The sequence below is a fragment of the Leptidea sinapis genome, chromosome 1, assembly GCF_905404315.1.
Source record: "Leptidea sinapis chromosome 1, ilLepSina1.1, whole genome shotgun sequence".
Lineage (NCBI taxonomy): Eukaryota > Metazoa > Arthropoda > Insecta > Lepidoptera > Pieridae > Leptidea > Leptidea sinapis.
In genome coordinates this window covers 31,962,072-31,986,016 of record NC_066265.1, presented here as the reverse complement: position 1 = coordinate 31,986,016, position 23,945 = coordinate 31,962,072, and the positions used below count along the sequence as shown (strand labels likewise).

At 35.3% G+C, this 23,945-nt stretch overlaps 1 protein-coding gene across 2 annotated transcripts in view; it reads left to right on the top strand.

Moving 5' to 3' along the window:
• Positions 1–23,945, top strand: part of LOC126979545 (paxillin) — an 86,804-nt gene that overhangs the window by 11,933 nt on the left and 50,926 nt on the right. The window contains exon 1 of one of the 2 annotated variants that reach the window (XM_050829112.1): positions 1,952–1,994. The exons of the other annotated variant lie outside the window; for it this stretch is intronic. Within the exon in view, the coding sequence (XP_050685069.1) occupies positions 1,967–1,994 (28 nt within the window). The 5' untranslated portion in view covers positions 1,952–1,966. Of the gene's footprint in view, positions 1–1,951; positions 1,995–23,945 lie in introns of those variants that run through there. 2 annotated transcript variants of the gene reach the window in all.

Genomic DNA, 23,945 nt, shown 5'->3' with positions numbered 1-23,945 from the left:
GATATATATATTATACATCAAATATAGTTCCCTGGACGCTCACAAGTGGCGTTTCAAATGGGCACAAAAAATTTCTGTCAAACATATGGAACAGCCAGTCCAATGGTATTTATACAGGTCAGTGGCTGGTACAGGTTGATATGAGAGCATAAGATTGAAGTTTTGGTTTTCCTATCCAATCTTCTCACTTCCAACGTCCGGCAAACCTGGTCAGTTGGTCACTGGATAAATGCGCGTTCGTCACTCGCTTTCCACTTTGACTTTATGACGCTCATTAGCAAGAAACCTACTGCGCTTTGAAGCGATGATCTATCGCTCGCCTTGGTTGGCCGTTGAGTTAATTATATGATAGCGGAAAATGTAATTTGTGGCTGCTAGATAGCTGTTAGTTATGTTGCGACTGATGAAAATTACAAGCTGCACTCAACCAGTTGTTATATTCAAGGCATGGAAAATTCAAAATTATTCAAACCGGTAAATGTACACTACGTAAATTTTTTACCCGCGCTTTTTATTTTACAATTAAATCATTTTTTCTTACACTATTTTACAATCAAATTTATTAAGATTTATTTTCAAATTTTTTGTGAGATTTTCTATAAAACCGTATTTTTTTAAACTATTATATATTTTTTACTTTGAAATCTAGTGAAAAAGTTTTTATTTCGTAACTGGCCTTAATCGTATCTGGTAACTTATGTTAATATAAGATTAAGTAAAAATCTTCTCGAATTCTTTTAGTAATCTAAAACCTTTAGTTTATCGTAGTCTTGTATAAAAATAAACTTCTAAGATCTTTGTGATCAAGATAATACAAATGGGACGGACTACTTCGCGTCTATTTTTAAATTTTTAAGAGTGTTAACGTAAAGCGAAGCGAATTTTAAAATTGCTATTTTTTGTACCCGAGGATACTATCGAGCAAATTAGCAAAAAATGTGTTCTTGCTTTTACTGAAATAAATTTATGAAATACATATTATTATTTTTTTTTAAACTGCTAAATATGTACTAAACACTGAAGCAGGATTTTAAAAGTTACAGTATTATATCATGGTGCAAAATATTGTGAATGTGACTCTATTTTATTTTACGTCGAGCTATCTCCATATTGGACAATTATTTTGGAATAAAATTTGCATCAGTGTTAGTGAGTTTAATTTTCTAGACACTAAAGCAGTATTATTTGAAAAAAAAAACAAATTCTAAACGAAAACGCGGCTCATCTGTATGAAACGAAAACGTATGTTATAAAAAATTATCAATAACTATACTACTTAAGTTATATTATTATTATTATTAATATTATTTTTCATAAGAGCAATTCTTGTTGATTCTTGTCAACATAATTAGCTGTGCAAATCGCTAGTGTTAAATATGTTGGACTGAAATTCAAGATTTAGCCGGATATTATGTACTATGTAGACAATATGTATTTGTATATCCGTTGTTGGATAACATACTTTAATACACAGGTTAGTGCAGTCTAGCCGGCGTAGCTAGTCATATGTGATGGAGGCTACCGTCGCTACTACGGTGTTACTATTATGTGATGTTTAGTTGTGACTGTGCCGTCGTAATATCGACTCGCGCCAGCGCTGACCGAACAGCCCGGCCTCGTCTTCACGACTGTGTTATCACTTATCACTTATCAGTTATCACCCAGCTTATCTACGTAATCGATACCGAAGACGAATTAACTATACTTCCAAAGCGGCAACGTTTCGGCGACAACATCCAAAAACTACTTACTAACTGCAACGTATTGGATTCCAGAATTGTGGGGTGAGGACTGTGGTAGGTCGTTGTTTACGTTCATTTGTTGTGGGTTGTGATTATGGTGTGATAACTGTAGTGTCGTCCAAGTGGGTGTTGATTGTCATAAGCTGCCACTCGATTGGCCCAGCATGGATCGCACAATGTATGGCAAGGTGCTGCCAGGCACTTATTATCCTTTCCGCTGCGCGATGAAGGAGAACGGAATCTCGCCGGGCTGTGAGTATTCAACTAAATTAATACAAATTTTAATTCGGTTCGCATTCGTGACTTGTTGTATTGATCTGTGTTTAAATAGGAGTACTTCGACGTGTCTGTTTTCAAATGAAATTAATTTTTGTTATGTTTTTCAATAAATATGACTATAATTATGTTACGATACATATTTTGAGACCTTTAGTGGCGATAATACATGCAACTTAACCAAAATATCGGCTTCAAGTATGTTTCAGATCCGCGAGTGTAAAAGTTTAGAATTTTATTATAAGCCTCCAGATGTGACGTAGGTATGTGTATGCTGAAGCCTCAGTATTACCTTGCTTTGTAAGCTTCCTAAGAGAAATGAATTGTGTTAGATCCAATTATTAATATAATGCAAATGAGTGGTACCTATTTAGGTACACTTAAATATACGTAGTGAATATATATTGTGCTTGCATTTTAAAAATTGTTATATTTTCTTATTGATTTGATTTGAGGAAAGGAATGATTACACATTTAAATAAAATACTTTTGAAAGTTCCCCTAAATCGTTAACATGGAAAGGCAACAAAACGTCGGGTTAAATAAGTAAAATTGTAAAATTTACCAAACATCAAAATAATAGAGTCTTGGTAGATCACACATATTTAATAAAATAAGTAATATATAACATATATAATAAAATTATTATACCAAATAAAAATGTACATTGTATATTCAATAAATACTGTGTGTTTTACAAACAACCGAATCCAAGAAAGTATCTAAGAGATTTCTCTATTTATCTGGTGTCCGTTTGCCTGTTATGACAACTTGCATGGGCAAATTGCAGGCTTCATATTATCACCCTAGATGCAGGCATGACATTTTTGCTTTATAGCGTCCACGCGAACGACGTTCTGGGCATCAGCTAGTTTATAATGTAATATAAGCTAAGTGAGATCACATACCATCAAATGATCATACAACTTGTCTATTAATTAAAAATTAATGAAAATCTCAGTAGAGTTTTATTGTTTACTCCCGCTTGCATTACAACTGTAGGTAGGAACGTGTTCTGGTTACAAACGAGAGATTCCTCACGTAGTTGCTCTACGGTTTCGTGTTTCCATCCGGTGTATTTATTTCCATTTGGTGCATCGGAGCTTTGTGCCTGTCTATTGAATGCTTTGCTCTACGTTTATTTACATACAAATCAATCTGTACTCAAGAGGCTTGAGATTGTTGCCAGCTGTTTTTATTTTCTATCTACTCTGATTATTGATTTTATTCTCATCAGTTGATCTTAAAAGGTATGCTATTAGAATATTCTGTGTCGGATGTGGGGTACCTAACTATTGTTATGTCAGGAAAATGGCAACGATACGTGAATAATAATTTCTGCCTACAGCTCTGGAGACTGGCTTAATTGTATGTATGTATGTGTGTTCGTATTGCTTTCAAGTTGAAATTATTCCACCTCTAACGCATTTATCACTAAGGCCCGCATCTATACCAAAAGGGGTCTCCATGCAAAATCATAAATATTGTGATCAAATGTGTTTTGTCTCTTTTATTCAGTGATTATTGATATTCTTTGAGTCTTTCATTGGGATGTGCTGGAATAGGTACCTAAGTGTTTTTATTAAAAACTCTCTCAGCTATCCACTGTTTTTTTTTTTTGGAGGCTTTGGACATGGGAACTTTAGCTTCCCTGCGTCATGCTCGTCGACATGGGCCGCTGAAAAAAATTTCACGTAATCTGTACTGCTACTCATTATTTTCTGTAAATTTTAAGATTTACTTCTTTTTTTAACTTTTCAAATAAGTAAAAACGTTCAAGTACTTGCATTGACAGATATAATTATTTTGTAAAATGCTGAAGCTGTAATATTTTTTAAAGAGTGGCATTTAGTTTCTTGCCATTTCTTCACATTATATCGGGAAAAGCTGAAGTTTTCCGAAGTGGTCGTAATTTGTTAAAAGCTATAACATTATAAGATGTAGGTATATGATATTTGTTTTCGCCATAGTAGTGTTTATTGATGGTGATCGGAACAGATCGATCATTGTTCAAAGTGTTCATGTGAGCGGTGTTCGCATGAAGTCATAGCGATTGTTTTGGAACAGGTTAATTTGGCTTCATTAACACGAGCGGCCGAGCCGGTCACCGTTCCGCGATTTCATTCTTTGCTCGTTTTACGACTGTCGTCTATTCTGGGAAGGTCCCGTGGGTTGGAGATCTTATTTTGTATTTACTACATTAACTCCTACTTGTTGTTTGTTATTTTTGTTTAATTCGAATAGCGTCTCGTACATATAATAGTCCAGGTTCACATTCCTGTGCCTCCCATTTTATGTTTTTTTAAAGAGCAAAGGTACGAGTCGAGCAGGAGATTAACCTGGTGATCATTTACACGAACTGCCCCAATGGGTCAGTGCCAGGTAATGCACTGCGGCTCAGAATTCTTGAAACTTGAACTGCGCTCGTCAGCTGGAGACATTAGATGTTATCTCATTTGCACAGTAATTTCACTAGCTACAGCGCCCTTCAAACCGACACAGTAATGCTTACACATTACTGCTTCACGGCAGAAAAAGGCGCCGTTGTGGTTCCCTTAATCTAGCCGGCATACCAGCTGAGCAAAGAAGCCTCCCACTTGTAGATGTCCTTAGTCGCCTCTTACGACATCCTTGGGCCTGGACCTTCCCTATTCTTTTTATGCCTTCGGCTTCTTGCTGCTTCACATTGCGAATACACCATTAAACTATTACTTTTTGGTCTTTCTCAAGCTCTTACTACATTATGACTATTACGTCCCAATTTAATTAATTCTTCAAATCAGTGTATCTAAGGCTTATAATAATAACTAGCTGCTAGCCCCGGACATTATTTGCATGGACGTCATTTGAGAGGACGTTAGACGTTACCAGTGGGAGGCTCCTTTGCACAGGATGGCGGCTATATTATGGGTACCACAATGGTGCCTATTTCTGCCGTGAAGCAGTTATGTGTAAACATAACTGTGTTTCGGTCTGAAGGGCGCCGTAGCTAGTGAAATTACTGGGCAAATAAGACTTACCATTTTACGTCTTAAGGCGCAATTGTAGTGCCGCTGAGAATTTTTGGGTTTTTCAAGAATCGTCCTGAACGTCCTGCTCGTCTCATCCCTCATTTTCATAAAAAAAAATATAGTAGCAACAATAATATGTCTGCTACTAGAGGGATTATATGTGCCCTATATGTTCGGCCCACCCTCTTGTTAATATTCATGTAAAATTTCATATTAAATCTATTCAGAAATTGTTGCGGTTTGACACGACATAGACAGACAAACGTGTAAACAAAAATTATACGAAGTAGGTACTTTTTGCTTTCGGTATTGTTTGTAGAACAAACATCAAGTATTCTATTAGAAAATATTCATTAAACAGTTTATACTTTGTTACGATGTTATTATAAGTATAGATAATGTGCTACTGTGGTAATTATTTTGATCATACCGTTGAGACTTCGAGCCAATATTTGCGCAATTTTTCACAGTGCAATTAAAATACAAGATAAGTTAAATGACGATAAGTAACGCCACCAACAGAAATTATATTTTTGCGTATAATAATCTATTATATAAACCAACTATTACTCGTGCTCGGGTAATTTATAAGAAAAAAATCGCGGCCTCATTATTAAACACAAAACTTTACTGTTATCAGAAAAATGTTTATAATACAGAACCCGTTGTTGTATCCCAATTCAACCTTCAAATGCGTCATGATGTCATTCGCATACTTGTTAACAATACATGTAACTTAATTTAAATAATCTATATTCTATACTAGTTCACCCGAAACACGATGTTCTGTATATAATAAATAAAATAATCAACATCAAGAATTATTTCGTAAAATATGCTTCCTGTTGTTGTAATTGTTTCACAGCAGAACTGTCAAACCGTTCGTCAATAAATTCTCTCATAGAAAATATGTCCATACAAAACAAATATCGGACTACAGGGGACACATAAAGGAAAAACAAAATTGGTGTTTTTATTTAATTCCGAACACTTTCATATTTATTCACCTTTCATATTTATAAACCTTCCCTGGACTTCCACAAATAATTACAGACCAAAATTAGCCAAATCGGTCCAGCCGTTCTCGAGTTTTAGCGAGACTAACGAACAGCAATTCATTTTTATATGTATAGAAGATTTCATGATTATGTATCATATCTTGTCCGACTATACCTAGGTCTCCATTACTCTCTAAATAGTCCATAATTATCCTAATCAAACTTCATGTACATATTTATTGTAGTGTCGCCAATAAATTAACAATAATTCTATTCTAAATGGCCACTTTTGCTTTTAATCTGTCAGGTCTTTTAATCTACGAATTTACGGGAAAGTTAGCCACTACTTTCTCAAGTGTTTCAGTGTCGGCGTGTCGTTACCATGGATTTAGAATATAAGTACTTATATTCTTATTTTTATAATCTGGTGCGTATAGGCGACCTGACATCTTGACATTTTTTTCTGTTTGCTTTGCTAGTAGAGGCATTATTTATTTACCTATCTGTTACATGAAGGTTACCGCAAACATGATTCACAATTGTTATTCAAGTATGGCCGCCATATGTTACTTGTGGTCTGTTACGTTTCTCGAAACATCCAAAGGGGAACATTATCTGTAACCATTTACATATATCATGCATAAATACAAGTATTAGGTCATTGAAAACAGTGACATCATTGCAACGAGTAATACTACAAAAATATATTTTTTTCATTGGCCTTCTAAAGTAATGTAACTTTTTAGTTGTATAGACTTCATGTCAAGAAGCACTTTCGAGGTGTGAATTAGTTGAGTTAATTCATTGATTACCTCATTAGCCTGGCTTTGCCCTTGACATAGTATGATCGCGTTAATTAATACCAATAAGTATATAGCTAACAAAATATGCTGATCCTGAGTATATAGTTATAGCCTCTCGCTTTATCGTATTTTCTGTCTGAAACCGCGTTAGTTTAAGTATAGCCCCTCGCTGTATCGTATTTTCTGTTTGAAACCGCGTTAGTTTAAGTATAGCCCCTCGCTGTATCGTATTTTCTGTTTGAAACCGCGTTAGTTTTAGTATAGCCCTCGCTTTATCGTATTTTCTGTTTGAAACTGCGTTAGTTTTAGTATAGCCCTCGCTTTATCGTATTTTCTGTCTGAAACCGCGTTACTTTTAGTATAGCCCCTCGCTTTATCGTATTTTCTGTCTGAAACCGCGTTAGTTTTAGTATAGCCCCTCGCTTTATCGTATTTTCTGTCTGAAACCGCGTTAGTTTTAGTATAGCCCCTCGCTTTATCGTATTTTCTGTCTGAAACCGCGTTAGTTTTAGTATAGCCCATCGCTTTATCGTATTTTCTGTCTGAAATCGCCGAGTGAGAGTATGAATTGAAGGTTTGCATTGCATTGTTTTATACATTTTTCGAGATTTCTATCTTTCTTTTGGGAACATGTTCCTCCATTAGTAGATATTGTGTCCAGAATTGGTTATGCCAAAATAGAATGTAACAATACGTGTATTTACTCTATTCCAATTAGAATTATATATATTTTAACTTTTGTTTCTTCATATATAATTTCTATGTGGTATAGTTATTTTTATCACCATTCGCTATTTTAATCAATAGGTAAATAAAATTCTACGCGTTCGTATATTAATATGGGAAACACGTTTTCATTGATGTGACGTTATACTTGACTACGTTACATTGTTGACCTTCTGGGGTCGGCTGACAAGATCACTGATATTACGTGCCTGATTTTTGCGATGCTGATCACAATATGACAAAAGAGATTATAAGATAACTAGCAAAGCTTAAGGAATGAGCGATACTTTTACAAGTTTTTGCTAGATGGGTGCCGTATAGATAGGTGGGTGCACTTTTTGTGTTCTGTTCTTTTTCTGTTCTGTTCGACGGTAGCTGATGAAATAAATGAGCTACTAAGACTTAACATCTCAAAGTTTGCCATCATAGTGCCGCTCATATTCTTCAGTATCCTCATCGGCACCGCATTGTATGTCATTGTTAGGTGAATGCCTTGTTACTTGTCAATTGCCATTTTTTGTATATTACTACCAATTGCTTGAATGTTATAAGCTTTTAATGGTCGTTAATAGCAGTCGTAAGTATCAATTTAAAGTTCATTTGCACTGATAACTCCACGCGTTTCTTAAAGAAACATTTTACAGACATTCGACAAATACCCAAAAAGTGTATGATTATTTATCTAATTCAGTTATGAGACCCAATTTTTTTTTCTGAAGCAAAGTGACGGGATGAGCTTCACGTTCACCTGATGGTAATATCCTGCCCATTACAATGCAGTGCCCCTCAGGATTCTTGGTTAAACCCAACATTCCGAGCGGCAACGCAAGTGCGCTCGACACTTTGAGGCTGTTAAATCTAATGAGCCCAATTATTTCACAAGCTACGGCACCTTTCAAAGCGAACCATAATACTTTCACGTTACTGCTTGTCGGCTGAATAAGGCGCCGCTGTGAAACCCACCTTGTCGGCATTCTTTCTTTCCATCCAAGCACCACTGGTAGCTATCGTGTGTTGAGTCGGCAATGAAGTGAGTGTTCGTATACTAGAAAGAGCAAACGAGCAAGATGCTCATCTGACGAGGAGATAGAACCATCGCCTTGGAATTTGCAATGTGCTATATCTAAAAAGATGCGTTACCGGCCAAAGTGAAAAACTAAAACTGATTCTACCCGATTGTGTAAGAAACATTAAAATTTGTCAAATTTTTTATTGTTAATCGTATTACTGATATGTTACGTTGTTGGTACACAGACCTTAGTATTTTAAATGATGATGCCTTAAGATAGCCAACATCTGTTTACAACAATGGATGCAGTCTCAAGGTGCCGCGTAAGAAAGACCGCGGAAGGTCAGACCTGATCCCCAAATATGGTGCTACCGCCGATGCCCTCCGCTGACATAATTGTCGAGATTTATGTCACCTTCGAGGCAAGGGTAACTTGTAAGTCATTGCCGGCTTTCGTTGCAAGTTCGGAATGTTCATTGCTTTGCTAATTGGCAATTTTATGTGCGGATTTAATTTATTAATTGGCAGACAGTTCAAACTTATTGTAATAGTAATGTATAAAATACTGAACCTTTAATTCCACTGCTACATATCGCACAGTGTCTACTACTAGTACGGCATTACAAACATCAATTTTATTCACATGTAATATAATGTTTAGTGTTCTCAAAAGTAAAATATCATTTCAATTTTTCTTTGCTTCCTCGGGAAGTAAAAGTTGTTTTATTGTAGATAAAAGTGGATGTTGTCCTATATCACAAGATTTAATACTGTTTGAACGCATGCGTCTTGACCTAAAAAGTTAATTATGTTTATGTTCGCTGTGTTCCCATGACAATACTTTGTAGAGATTAAACGATTGACATTTGACATAATATTCTGGAGTTTATATGTACATGTTTATTTTTGTATCTGTTTATTGCTTATCTCGAACACGGCTCGAACGAAAGTCTAACTAGGCTTACTCTATCAATTTCTTTTCTCATTTTACAAGTGGGAGCTTCATAACGCCAGGATCCGGCAAGGAGGTAACACAGGGGCGACCTTTTCTACCGTGATGCAGAAATTTGGATCTATTATTTGTGTTTCCACGTACGTAAGACGCCGTAGTTAGTCAATTACTGGACTTAGACTTATCATCTCATCTCTCAAAGTGACGCGCGAAATTGCGGTTTTAGGTTTCAATCAAGAATCCTGAGCGGCACTGCATTGTTAAGGTCAGGGCGTATCACATACCATATTAAGGTGAACGGCTCGTTTGTCTCATCAGATTTGCCGTGATTTGCCGATTTTGCGCGCCCTTCTTCTTCCAGGTATCTGTTTTTTTTTCTTCGCATGAAGCTTGGAAAATGAAAAGCTAAGGGATTTCATTATCCTTATGAAGTATATGTTATATATTCTGGTAATAAAACAACCTTTACTGGTTGGTGTAGGTATACTTAAAAGTTGCCCTTCTGAGTATTTTGACGCGCACTATAGTCACAGTCCTATAGCTGTGCCTATAGTTACTTATAGATTCTTAATATCAAAAGCTTGTCTCGATTCACGATTTACGAATGTTAATTCTTGGTAAGGTTCATAGATTATATCTATGAAATTTACTACGAATTCTATTTCGATGATCGTTTCCTGTTAGTAGCAAGTAAAACAAAAAGTTTTTTTTTGACTTAAATATTTCGTTTTTTTAGCGTTGTGCACGGCGGCGTTTATTTACGACTTGCTTTTGTCCGCAACTTCGTCCGCATTTTAAAGGCATTTATTTTCTCAAAATTGATTCCTGTAAAATTATTTTTGATGTCACTTCTAATATACTAGACACTACTACCGCTTCGGAAACAAATGGTGCTCTGAGAGAGAAGAAGCGGCGCAAGAAACTCCCAGCATCCTTTTTTTTGCGCTCTTTTTAAACAAATATAAAAATTTGTACTGTCATTTCTATTGCTATAAAATAATCATAATCTAGTTCCAGGCTGTCGGATCACTTAGATATTCAGCTGTTTAGTAGTAGGATTTACGACAGAGCCATTTTTTGTAATAATTGAATCAAGTCGAAATTCAAAATTCTGTCTAGAAAATTTCGAAAGCTTTCTATGAGTTCAAAAATTTTTAAAATCGATCCAGAAATGGCCAAGGAAAATTTAACACAGAAATCAATTGGAGTCACCCTTCGCTCAATTACGTCGTTTTTATAATTTATTCCGCCTTTTATGATTTCCAAAATTTTCGGCCCTTGATAAAATTGAATAAGGCGAATTTGTCGGATGCATTGGCCATTAAAATGAGGTAAATACAACAGTAAAAGACTTTCTAATGCCACACCACGTTATTCCACTAGGCACTATGTAATTTAGCCTCGCCTCGTAAACTGTGTTTGTTTGTTTACTCACGTCAACGGTGCAACGGAGCTATGTGATTTTTAGCATGGCAGCCGAGAATGGCTGGTCTCAAATAAAATAAATACTTCATTTTACTCATTTTGTTTATATGAAAGTGCGGTCATTAAAGCGGTTATTCAATCAATCGATCAATCAAATTGTTTATTTGCGTACAAACAACTGTTTCGCCAGGTCTTACTAGGCATGCAAATTAATTTAATACAATAAATGGTATAAGTTATTAAACACATAGCAAAATTAGACGATGATATTGTTCGCGATTTCATTCAAATTCAAATATTTTTATTCAAAATAGGATGTGACATCACTTATTGAAAGTCAAAAACTACCACCTATTCCAAAATGAATGCCTCAGACCTGAGAAGAATGGGCGCAACAAACTCAGCGGCTCATTGGTTTTCTTTTCTTTTCGCGTTCCCCTAGTAGTTCTATATTACAATTTTATTACTTCTACAATTAATACCTACTATTAACAAGCAGACAGATGGGCAATTAAAAAAAAAGTAGTACATTAATTACAGACTATATATTTAATCGAGCAGCGGTTGTAGAAAAGATTCAATTATGCCGGAGATATTTAAAACATGGAATTTCTATGAGCATTCCGTTGTGACATAACTACTTATGCAAAACATGTGGTAAAGGATTCATGTAAGTTTTATTTTATGTGAGAAAGTAACAAGACTGGCTAGATGTTCATCTGATGGTTAATGATACGCCCTGCTCACGCAGTGCCCTTCAGGATTCTTGATTGGACCTAAAATTTGAGACATAAGATGTTGAATCCCATTATCCCAGTAATTTCAGTAGCTACGGCGCCCTTCAAACCGAAAACAATAATGCTCGCATACATACTTCTCGGCAGAAAAGGCGGCTCCCACCGTTAAATTACCTACTTAAATAAAAATAAAATTAAGATTGAAGTCGCATTTATATAATTGCCTAAATAAATAAATAAAATAATACTGACACACTTTTACACAAGTTATTTTTTTTGTACGATTAACAGTTATAAATAACTTTCATTATCAACACCTGGAAAACCGAGCTTGGTGCCTTATTTGATTTCCAGTACAAAACCCTGACTGCATTTTTAAAATTTTTCTTGGTAGTCAAAAACTGTTGGACAATTGAAAAATTTTATTGTCATTATTGAGCCGGGAAGATATACAAATATCAATTTTTGTATATAAATACAGGAACCGCTCGTATGAGAGAATAAGATATTAAAACCATTAGTTATCAGGTGGTACATTTAGTTTGTGTTACAATTATTTATGAACAAAGTGCAGGAATATTATTCAAAATATTGTGACATAATAACTATGTTAATGACCCCATAAGTATATTTCTATTGCCAAAACCTTCCTGTCGGAACTCTGACAATTTATTTTTGTCGCTGGCATCATTATTTTTGTAATGTTCTCGCTTAGTCGTTTTAAACTCGGTTCTGTATATTCGATGTTCACAAAAATATTAGGATATTATATTATTTTATGTCACATGTTTACAATTTCATTCGGATGTTATGAAAAATCAAATTTATACTTGCAGCTTATATAAAATATCTTCATATTATTATGAATTTATTTATTAATACATAATATTAGAATTGCAACGATGTTTTGTATATGTACTATGCATTATATTATATCATATAATATCTTGTACTTGTTTTAAAAAAGTTTAACTTGCGGGTCTGTACTTTATTTAATAAGCGCCATCTATAATAATATCTTCGAAACACAGAACGCCAATATCAGCGACAGAGCAAAGCTCTTGCGGTTCCGTTCGAAAACTCTAGATGGCACTATACACAAAAATATTTAATAATAATAATAATATTTATTTAACATAATTATATGTTTCTAAAATATTTCATTTGTATTTTTGAAGTTACATAATAATATATTATATTTTAATCTCCTAATAGTTGGTAATACTAGACTTAAAAGTTGTCTGAAATAAAACTAATTGTAGTTATACTTCATTAAATCAATTTCATATACGACGGTGATAGTATTAAATACTACTAATTATTAGTAACTTTTACTAATAATTTTTTAGTATATCTATATATATTGAATATTAGTGATGAAACTGATTTCAAAAAACTGTTTTGAGTGCATTTATAGATTTGATTTTTCATAAAAATTGAGATTGATTGTCGGTATGTATAATTTATTTACATCGTTAATTAAAAATTATTGCATTATTATCTAAAAATACGTTTTTTTTCGTTATGTTTTATTTTTGGTTTATTATCAAATTTTATGTATACTTAAATAAAAAAGATAATTTATTTACTATACTTGTTTACATTAACCTTAAATGCTGAGTGTTTATACTATCTTTGATCTCAACTATTTGTTAAAATTTGATTTATTTTTCCATACGCCAAAGGAGTATAACGTCTAACGCGTGTACATAAGTACACACACTCTTTTTTTATTGTATTACACTCGTAGGGTAAACTGGTAGTAGGTAATCGATATCAAACGCATCCAATGACGTCATAGATTACAATTAGTGCAAATTGATCTAACGAATCTATTTTGAAGGCATACAAATTTGAATAATACTGAAAGATTTCCCATCCAATATTGTAATTGGGTCAGTGTATTAGTTTCTGTATCGAATCGTTATTTAGTTCCGTAAGTATTGCATTCAGCACCGGTGTAAACATAACACTAAATTCATCCCATTAGAGTCTGGACTCTGGATCGACACTGGAAAACTGCTCAGTTGTAAAGTTTTCTCTGTGTCGGTTTGTTGCTCTATTGAATTTGAATAACAAAATGGCAGGTGAGGATGATTTTCATATTATATCTTAATAATTATAGATATGATAATAATTAAGTTAATTTTAACTGTAGAACAAATTACATCTAAAGTAATCTAGCTGGATGCATAGCGTTTTTTATTTACTCTTGAGTCATAATAAATCATAAATATTTATTTAAATCGTATTTCTTAATAAACGATTCTAGTTTTTTGTGTACAGTGACTCTATAAATATCAGTCATTTTTCATCCGTTTTAAACTTAAGCTTGAGTTCTTCTATGGAATACCCCGTTGATTGTAAAAAGCGTGATTTTTAGTTTATTAAACGATTTTTTACCTAAAAATATGGTTACAATGTAATATCGAACAATACTTCTTATTATTTAATAGCCTGAGGCTGGTACCTCCATTCTCAACCTGTGGTATCATTGAGAAAGTCATTTATCTTCGAGTCTATAGTCACATTTACCGCAAACAAAAGTTTTTTAACAATTCTTTTTAATTTCGTATAAATAACAACTCTTATTACAATACAGATGTCGATGCAGATGGTAGGCGCATCCACCATCTTGATCTTAAAAATGTTTCTTCCACTCACATTTTTTCTGGAATCTTGATAATTACTATTCTACTAAATAATACTACCTCTACACTTCGCGGTCGGATGTCGAGCTACAAGATTTCTACTAGAGAAAACAATCCATTATATTTCTAATATATAAAATTCTCGTGTCATGGTGTTAAACTTTGAACTCCTCCGAAACGGCTTGACCGATTCTCATGAAATTTTGAGTGCATATTGGGTAGGTCTTCCTAAATGTTAAGGGTGGTCCACACGATTTTTTTTTTAATTTGTTTGATTATGAGTCAGCATTAAAAAATACATTCAACTTCAAATTTCCACCAATCTACAATCAACAGTTACTTTTGTATCGCGATTTTAATATCAGCAATAAAACGTTTGCTCGGTCAGCTAGTTATTTATATAACTTTAAAATTACTTTGTTAAACGAACTATTAAACGCGTTAAGGCCTACGGGTATTGTATGCGTGTGACTGATAGTTATTTTTTCCATAGAAATATAGCAATGGATAGCTTACAGACAGACGTATTGAGAGTAATTATTAAGAGATGCAACAAGATGGTGAGGCAACTTTTAATGATTATTTTCGCTTGTATATATATTTGTAAGTTTTTATATTGATAAAATAAGTATTTATTATTGGGGTTATGCGGAAATAATTGTAAATAATGTTGTTGGTTAATATTGACAAAAATTTTTGATTTGATCAGATCTTGTTCTATCAATTGCTTGTTTAAATGTTACCTTTGAATTAACTATCATAGTATTAACAGATTTCTGCTAATCACATCGTGTTCTCAAGGTGAAATGAATTATCAGTTTTAGCACGTTTTTGGAGAGTTCGTAGGCAGTAAATAATTTACTTTGTTTCCTAAATAGGAAGTGTGTCGGGTCCTCACATATAAAATATAAATATTACCCTAAAATATTTAACCATCTATCCAATTCGCCGCGGGCGCCCGCTGATAAAAATAATTAAATTGGATAGGTTGAATTTATATGAGGTTTTTTGCGACCAAACAAAGGAGAAAGGCCGACCCTCCGGGATAACGATAGGGGGGAGGTGGTAAATGATCATGCATACCAACCCTCGACTACGTTGATTATGTGGGACTCCTACCCACTAAACACCATAATATGAGGTTGGCTTTGGGCTTTTTGCCCGCTAGCGGAGGTGATTCCCGGAGGCGAGAATCCCTTGGGTAGAAAGAGGCGCAAGCGGCACTCCCTTGGGAGTATTCGCTGGGAATACCGCCCTTTTATACGTTCGTCGCATGAATTGGCACACTGTAATTATTGGTCAGGTACTGTGACGTAGACCCCAGAAGACATACATAACGATCGTGAAGAGACCAAATTCATTTGTTCGTTCAATATTGTGAACATGTTTTTTTGTGATATATTATTTCTAATTGCTCAATCACATTTACATCTCTCATAAAACAGTCAACAACACACATTCTATCATTCCACAGTTCGGCAAATCAATCATCTCCTGAAGTTGAATTTAGTTTGTTGTGAACAAAGTATTAGTTGGTATTATAATTATATAACAATTGGACCATACAAGTTGCTATATATAGTGATCGCCCACTAGCAATAGCTATTCAAAAGCGAACATAATGCCAATAATTATCCATGTTACGTAATGCGGCTATCGAATAAAAACTGTTCGTCGAAAAGCTAAGTTAAACCGAAGTGTACCTATACTTTGAAGACTTCTTAATCAGGAGCTTAATAATTATTTGTTAACGCCGCAGGAAAAGAACGCGTCGCAATCAACGGGTTTTTATGGATTCGTGTGGTGGATTTTAAGTTTGTTGGGTGTGTTCGTTCATGACACTTCTTCCAGCACATTTAATATCTCCTAGTATCTGCCTTAAGTAAAACAGTAGCACCCTTGAACTTTAATTACAGACAGATGACTCCATCATTAGTTAAACACTCACCGGCTCAGTATGCTTACTTGCTCAGAAAGGTATGATCATTAAAACACAAGAGCAATGAGAACATGTATAACGACCTGAACTAATTTTATAGCGAATTAAGAGCGTTATGAATCAATAATAGCATAGGCCATGTGAAGCATTATTGTTTGATTATCGAGCCAACTGTATAATATCTTTCTGGAACGGCTCGATCGCTTGGCGCTGCGTTGGCTGCGTAGAGACGTCGCTTCATTATGTGTCTTATACCGCATTGATCACAGGAAATGTTGGGAAGAGCTGTTTGACTTGGTTCATGCCGCTAAATTCTATCTTCGCAACTGATCCGGCGCCCGTAGTCGTTACGAAGAAGCGTTGCCGACCCTTTAAAAAGATGTACGCGTTTTTTTGTACGTACTCATGTGGTATCGTCCTAAAAACACCGCACAAGGAAGCTTATAGCTCAGCTTGGTTGTATGTGGAAAAAAGTTTCATGACAACCGAACTGTACAGTGGGAAGCTCGTTTGCACAGGATGCCGGCTAGATTATGGGTACCACAACGGCGCCTAATTCTGCCGTGAAGCAGTAATGTGTAAGCATAACTGAGTTTCGGTCCGAAGGGCGCGGTAGCTAGTGAAATTACTGGGCAAATGAGGCTTGAAGGTGACGAGCGCAGTTGTTGTGCCGCTCAGAATTTTTGGGTTTTTCAAGAATCATTAGCGGCACTGCATTGTAATGGGCAGGGCGTATCAATTACCATCAGCTGAACGACCTGCTCGTCTCGACCCTTATTTGAACCCGAAACGCGTATATTGCGATCGAATTAGCTTTTAGGTGTCTCGTGGCTCAATTGAAAGCCATGCGGCCAAGGTTATCCGGAACCTACTCGCGGTTTTTGTTCTAATTGTCAATGTAAATCTGTCTAATAAAGTCCTTTTGTCTTTCCGGTCGACGGCGCGGGCGCGGCTACGGCCGTAGACCGTGACTCGTAATATAAGTATATTGTTTTATTCGGCACTTCTTTGTACCGCAACTCGTCAGTGTCATTCGGCGTAATTGTTGTTTTATTGGTGTGGGTTTTGTCTCAGTGGAACTAATTGTCTTTCGTATAACGCTCATTAGGGGCCATCCATACATTACATCCTACAACTTGTATGATTTTTGACTCTCTCCCTCCGTCCTTGTTAAACCCCCTCCCTGCTGTGTAAAACGTCATGGTTGTTTTTCGGTTTATAGAATTGTTTATTCCCATTAAGACAAAAAAGTCATTTACATGAGAGATAACTTAAAAAAATAAGGTTAGTATTGTATGTGTTTACATGTTTTTATTTTATTTTATTAGTATAAGTAATAAAATGTAAAGATAATTTCCCCCAGAACAGATCCCGGTAGTTTACAGTTCATGCATTCGTTGACTGCGGCCACACCATCGTGTTTGTCAACCTCCATACCGAACGAAGACATGTGAAACATTTATATTGATAATATTTACTACAATATACTTACTTAATCACACATAAATACATATAAACATCCATCACTCGGAAACAAACATATTCATCATGTAAATGATTGCACCTGCCGGGATTGGAACTCGGGACCTCTAACTCGGTAGGCAGGGTCACTAACCACTGGGCTATAGGGGTCGTCATACACACTAGGTTTCAGAGGCGTACAAAAGGATAAGTAGTACCAAAGCACGATATGATCTGTCCACTGTAATGTAGAAGTTGAACGACTTACTTAACTCACAAATAGGAAGCGATCCCGTATCAATAACTATGACGTGTAGGTCAAAGTAAGGTAAAAATATATAAGACAAACATCGTCGCGACGAAATGTAGATAGGCGACACAAGTGAAAAGAAAATTTTCACCTATTAAATTTTAACATGAACGTCTACAGCAGGGGCGTGCATATCATATAGGCAATTAGGTAGTGCTTACCTTCTTATGAACCTAAATAATATTGCACTAGTGTTAAAGTTAATTTAGTTTAATTTGGTTCAGATATTTTATAACCGAACTTCTTTTTAACACCCACCCATAAAATGTTTCCTTACCCTACATACTAAATACCTACGAAAGCAATCTTTTCATAATCCAAAGCCCAAGTACGACTAGTTAGGTCCACAGTGCCTACCTTACTAGAAAACCAATGCACGCCAATGGTCTACAGAAACATTTTTCCTTTGATATAAGACTATTTGCAAATCTACATTTGAATATGAACTAAATGTCATACCAGTACTATTTCATGGCTACGATTTTGATCTGTCATAATTATGGCTTCATTTCGACAACTCGTCAACCATTTTATTATTGTATTTTTTTTAAGAGGCTCACTAAGAGCGTAATTTTTGTAATTTTGTAGTTATCTGTGTATGGCATTGCTTGCGGCGGCTTCGTGTGCGGGGCCTCAGATATTTGCGAAGGGAACGATGATTTCTTCATGCGTCAACTCGTGTACGGGTGCTGCTTGTGGTGCCTGGTCGACCTGTAAATAATAATTGATAAATCATTGTATTTGTTGAAAGCTGATTAATTAAATTACTAATTGTGACAGTAATTATTATGTCCATCATGTTCTCGAAGCATCATTACACAAACAATGAATTCAATCTCTAAAGTTTGATGAGATCTAAGCGATTCAAAAGCGGTTAGTTTAAGCCATAGTGCAATACGTGCCTGAAGATGTTTAGTCTTTCAAAAATTCCTGTTTTATCTACACCCATTCTTTAAATCCTCTTTTAAACATTCTAAAACAGCTAGCTCATTGCCAACATAAAACACCCAATGTCCTAATAACCATAACATGATCCAAACGAGTGTAGTAATGAAATTCAGTTCACCATTATATGGGGCAAAAACCTTAGTAATTATAAGTTCGCTCCAGGAAGTCTGCGAACACCCCAGGAGTGTTCTGAACTTCTGGAAGGAGCTGGGCTGGTTGGAATGACTGGCTCACACTGCACGCAAAATGGACCCAACTAAGCGGTCTAATTGGGGTAAGAGAGCCCTTTACCACCAATACCAATACACCATTATATCATCCGTTTTCATAATAACACTCCTTTGGATGATATTATGGTTACTAGGACTGGCCTTTTTAATGTAAGCAGTAAGCTAACTGTTTCAGAATCTTTTATAGAGGATTCATATTATGTCTTGTAAAAGTCTTGTGTGCAACTGTTGTTAATTAGGTATTAAAACACTCATGTGATACTATTAATCCCACATTCGTGTTTTAATACCCCTTATTACACAACAGTTGCATAAATAACTTAAATGTAACTAGTGCAGTAGTAAACAATCGTCCCGTTTAAACAGTAACTCGGAAAAGTCCTTCACAATGTAGGCCTCCAGTAAAGGAAGCGAACGGTATCGCTGCCTAGACTGCTTGCCGCTTTACCATTCCTGGGCGCTTCGCAGAACTTTACTCCAAGATCCGCCACAGAGCACACCATATGTTCTCACCACTAGTATCTATCACCCACATGCCCCCGTTAGCACGCGTCAAATACCGAGCCTACATACAATCAACCTCCTTGCATACCAGTCTCTGACGGCGCCCATGTCGCACCACTCGTCGTATTAAACTTTGCGCGTTCCGACTTTATGAAGTACGATCCGCGTGTAATTTGACTTTATAGTGAAGTGTTTGATATATTTGGATGTTTTATCGAGGTAGGCAGTGAGCTGGTCGAAACGACCTTTTGTGGAAGCTGAACAGCAATTAGAGCGCCTCGTTTCGAAATGGAGGCAACCATATACGCATCTAGTTTGAAGTTTTTACTCCATGCGGTCGAAATGTTGTTCTGTTTACATTTATACATGATAGTTGGTGAATAATATTGGCATAAAGGCATAAAAGGAATTTATTTTCTCAAAATTTATTCCTTTAGAATTCTTTTTGGTGTCATTTCTAATATACTAGATACTACTACCGCTTCGGAAACAAATGGCGCTCTGAGAGAGAAGAAGCGGCGCAAGAAACTCTCCCAGCATTATTTTTTGAGCTCTTTTTAATTCAATTTACTTTTATACTAACTTTTTCATTTTTGAGTGCGTTATATGGGGACGCAGATGATCAGGAATAGTTTTTATGGTTACTATTTCTGTTAAAGTTCAATGGAAATGTTAATGTTAGTGTAATAAACATAAGCTAACATAGCAGTGCCGGGAAGCAGTAATGTGTAAGCATTACTGTGTTTCGGTCTGAAAGGCGCAGTAGCTAGTGAAATTACAGGGTAAATGAGTCTTAACTTATGCCTCAAAGTTCGAGCGCAATTGTAGTGCCGCTCAGAATTTTTTGGTTTTTCAAGAATCCTGAGCGGCACTGGGTTGTAATGGATAGGGCGTATCAATTACCACAGATGATGGTACGTCCTGCTCATCTCGTCCCTTATTTTCATAAAAAAATTTAATAAATGAAACCTCTGTGTTTTAAAAAAACGCGGTAAACATAATAAATTCCAAAATATGTTGTTAAAATATATTAAACTTTAAACAATTAGTAATCAAAGTGGAATTGCTGTGAATTCAAATTCAAATAGTGAAAGTCAAAAACTACCACCCATTTGAAAAAGTAAACTCTCAAACCTGAGAAGGACGGGAAGAGCTCAAACTCAGCGGGCTTCTTATATTTTCATAAAAATATCGTACAAGAATACTTAGTATTTAATAGCCTGAATAGTTTTTTTAATAATTCTTTTGAATTGAACATTTGTCTTGAACATTTTTCTGGGATCTTGTTGTAAAAGCATTCCCTTTTTCATAATGGTCCGCTAACTTAAAACAGCCGTTAAGGAGTGTTTTTTCTCATTCTAACTTAGGTCAATAGAAGAAGACAGAGTGAGAATTAGCAATGCTTTAAGTTAGCAGACTATTATGAATAAGGGGGTTACTAACTCGACTTAGGTAAATAGTATGCATCAGTAAAACATGTTTTTCTTATAATTAACCGACTGTGGTGTATTAGTTTCGTAGACCTTTTCAGTTAGGTTTAATGGCTAGATTTTTTTAAGAGAACGAAACGAAGAAGACGTTGACCAGGTGGTGATTCGACCTGCCCATTACAATTCAGTACCGCTCAGGGTTCTTGATTGAACTAAATGATAAGCTTCATCCATCTTGTAAGTTACATCTCGTAAGTTTCGCTGCACTCGAATCCAGTCTAATAGTAATCTGCACTCTGTAACAGAAACTCATTTTTTTTAAATTCTCGTAATTTTCTTTGCTATAGGTAGCATCGTACGTGATTTTATACTTCTAAAACACCAATAAACCTTATCAGTGCTAAAACAAACAGAATACATTAATACTTACAGGTTAATTATTTATTTTAACTTGTTATTTTTTAATTTAGCGATCAATGAAAAATAGAGTTGCACAGATATTGTAGTATCTCGGTTATGTGCATGGGATTAAAGCAATGTAAATAATTTTAAGCTCTGCATATTTTAATTTATGAGCGGTAGGTATGTATTATTCTATTATTTGTATATTTTCTTGTGACTTCAAAAAGTGATGCAGTTATCCTATTTTGAAACTACTTGAATTTGAATTTTTATCGAAGACGAGAACATTCGAGCGTACATATAAGAACGTACATGTAAGTAATCACCGCATCCTGTACTCTTTTGTAACACAACATTATAAAGCGTCGGAAATATATATATATAACTAGCTGCCCCGACAGACGTTGTTCTGTACATAATAAATAAAATACTGTTTCTTATGAATTTGTCGATAATTCTTCATAAGATCAAGAATTATTTCGTAAATTTACTCCCTGTTGTTTTAATGAAATTGTGTCACAGCAGAACTGTCAAACCGTGCGTCAATAAATTCTCTCACAGAAAATATGTCCATACAAAACAAATATTGGAAATAAATATAATTGTGGGTCCCAAATCGAAATAAAAAGTATCCTATCTCTCAAGTTGGACTAAACTGCACTCTATGAAGTAATCCCCATTGAAATCCGTTCATTAGTTTAGGAGTCCATCGCGGACTAACAACGTGTCACGTAATTTATATATATTAAGATATGAATTCAAAAACCGAAAACACATTTGTATGTGGTGTGCGAGGATCGAACCGTAGGTTTCGGGTGATATTTTGAACGGTTTTTGAAGTTATACTTCTTCAGGCGCGTTAAATAAAAAAAAATTACGAGAGAGAAATTTTAAGATGCGCGTGCATCACTGTAACACAAAAGTAACAGGTTGAAGTTCCTAAAATTTTCTGACGTCGCAAAGGGTACAAGCCCATACAGCCGTATTTATTATTTAATAATTAATTGTCAAAGCCATCTTTGCAAGATTTTTACAAAATTCTTCTTTCGGAAAACGTAGAATAACAGGAGGAATATAATTTTAATGATTTTTACTTCATTAGGCCAAAGAAGTATAACTTCTTGCGTGCATACATACACACATACTTTTTTAATCAATCCGCTATATAGGTATTGGTATTGTTATGTAGATCAAACGTTTTTGATCTAATTTGAAACCGACTTAATCATAGTAATTCTCACTTCAATGTTGAAACGCATAGGGTAAATAAAGTGCATCAGTTTTGGCGCCAGAAAACGTTATGGTTAGATAGTAAAGAAAATTAGGGCAACGTTATGACTGTGTGTCGGAGATTCATTATGTGTGTACAAGTGGTCCTAAATAAATGTATGCGTATTGACTTTGTTCGGTATTTAAGGTATTTTTAGAGCTCCGTACTAAAGGGTACCATCATATTAAGACTCCGCTGTCAGTCCTTCTGTCTGTAAAAGGACTGTATCTCATAAATGGCAATAGCTTAGTAATAATATAATATAATAATAGCACCAGTGGGAGGCTCCATTGCACACGATGTCGGCTATTTTATGGGTACCACAACGGCGCCTATTTCTTCCGTGAAGTAGTAATGTGTAATCATTATTCTGTTTCGATCGGAAGGTAGCTAGTGAAATTACTGGGCAAACGAGACTTATGATCTTATGTCTCAAGGTGTCGAGCGCAATAATTTTAGTGCTGCTCAGAATATTTGGGTTTCTCAAGAATCCTGAGCAGCACTGCATTGTAATGGGCAGAGCGTATCAATTACCATCAGCTGAACGTCCTGCTCGTCTCGTCCCTTTCTGTCATAATAATCGCCATTTGTTTCCTAGTGTATTATAACACGATACTTCTATTCGCAAATTCGTGCTCCCTGAATTCAGGTATATCGTTCTCATTAGGGAATTATTCAACGGAACGAATGTTGTAGCCAATGGTCATGAGTCTTTATGACTTTATTTCTTTCATGCCCTGTTATGAAGACAGTGACAAAGCATACCTGTTCACGGAATACATACTCTTCCTTGCAAGTTACACTCCGGCCTATGTTCCGACTGCAACGTGTCAAATGTTTCGCTGTACAATTATTTGCATATAATTCTCAGGGGTAATATGTTAATAGTTGTTTATTCTTGAGACGTCCTTTGCAGCATGGTGCGATATATTTTAGATTGACAATATGTCAATCTAAAATATATCGCACCATGCGAATAATTCATAGATCACCCCATGTTAGGTCATGCAAAGTCTACGGAGTTATACATATTATACTTCTCTGATTAATGATTTATTCGTTTTTTACTCGTAGATTGAATTCGATGTACAGAATTAATGTTACTGTGGCGCGACTACGAT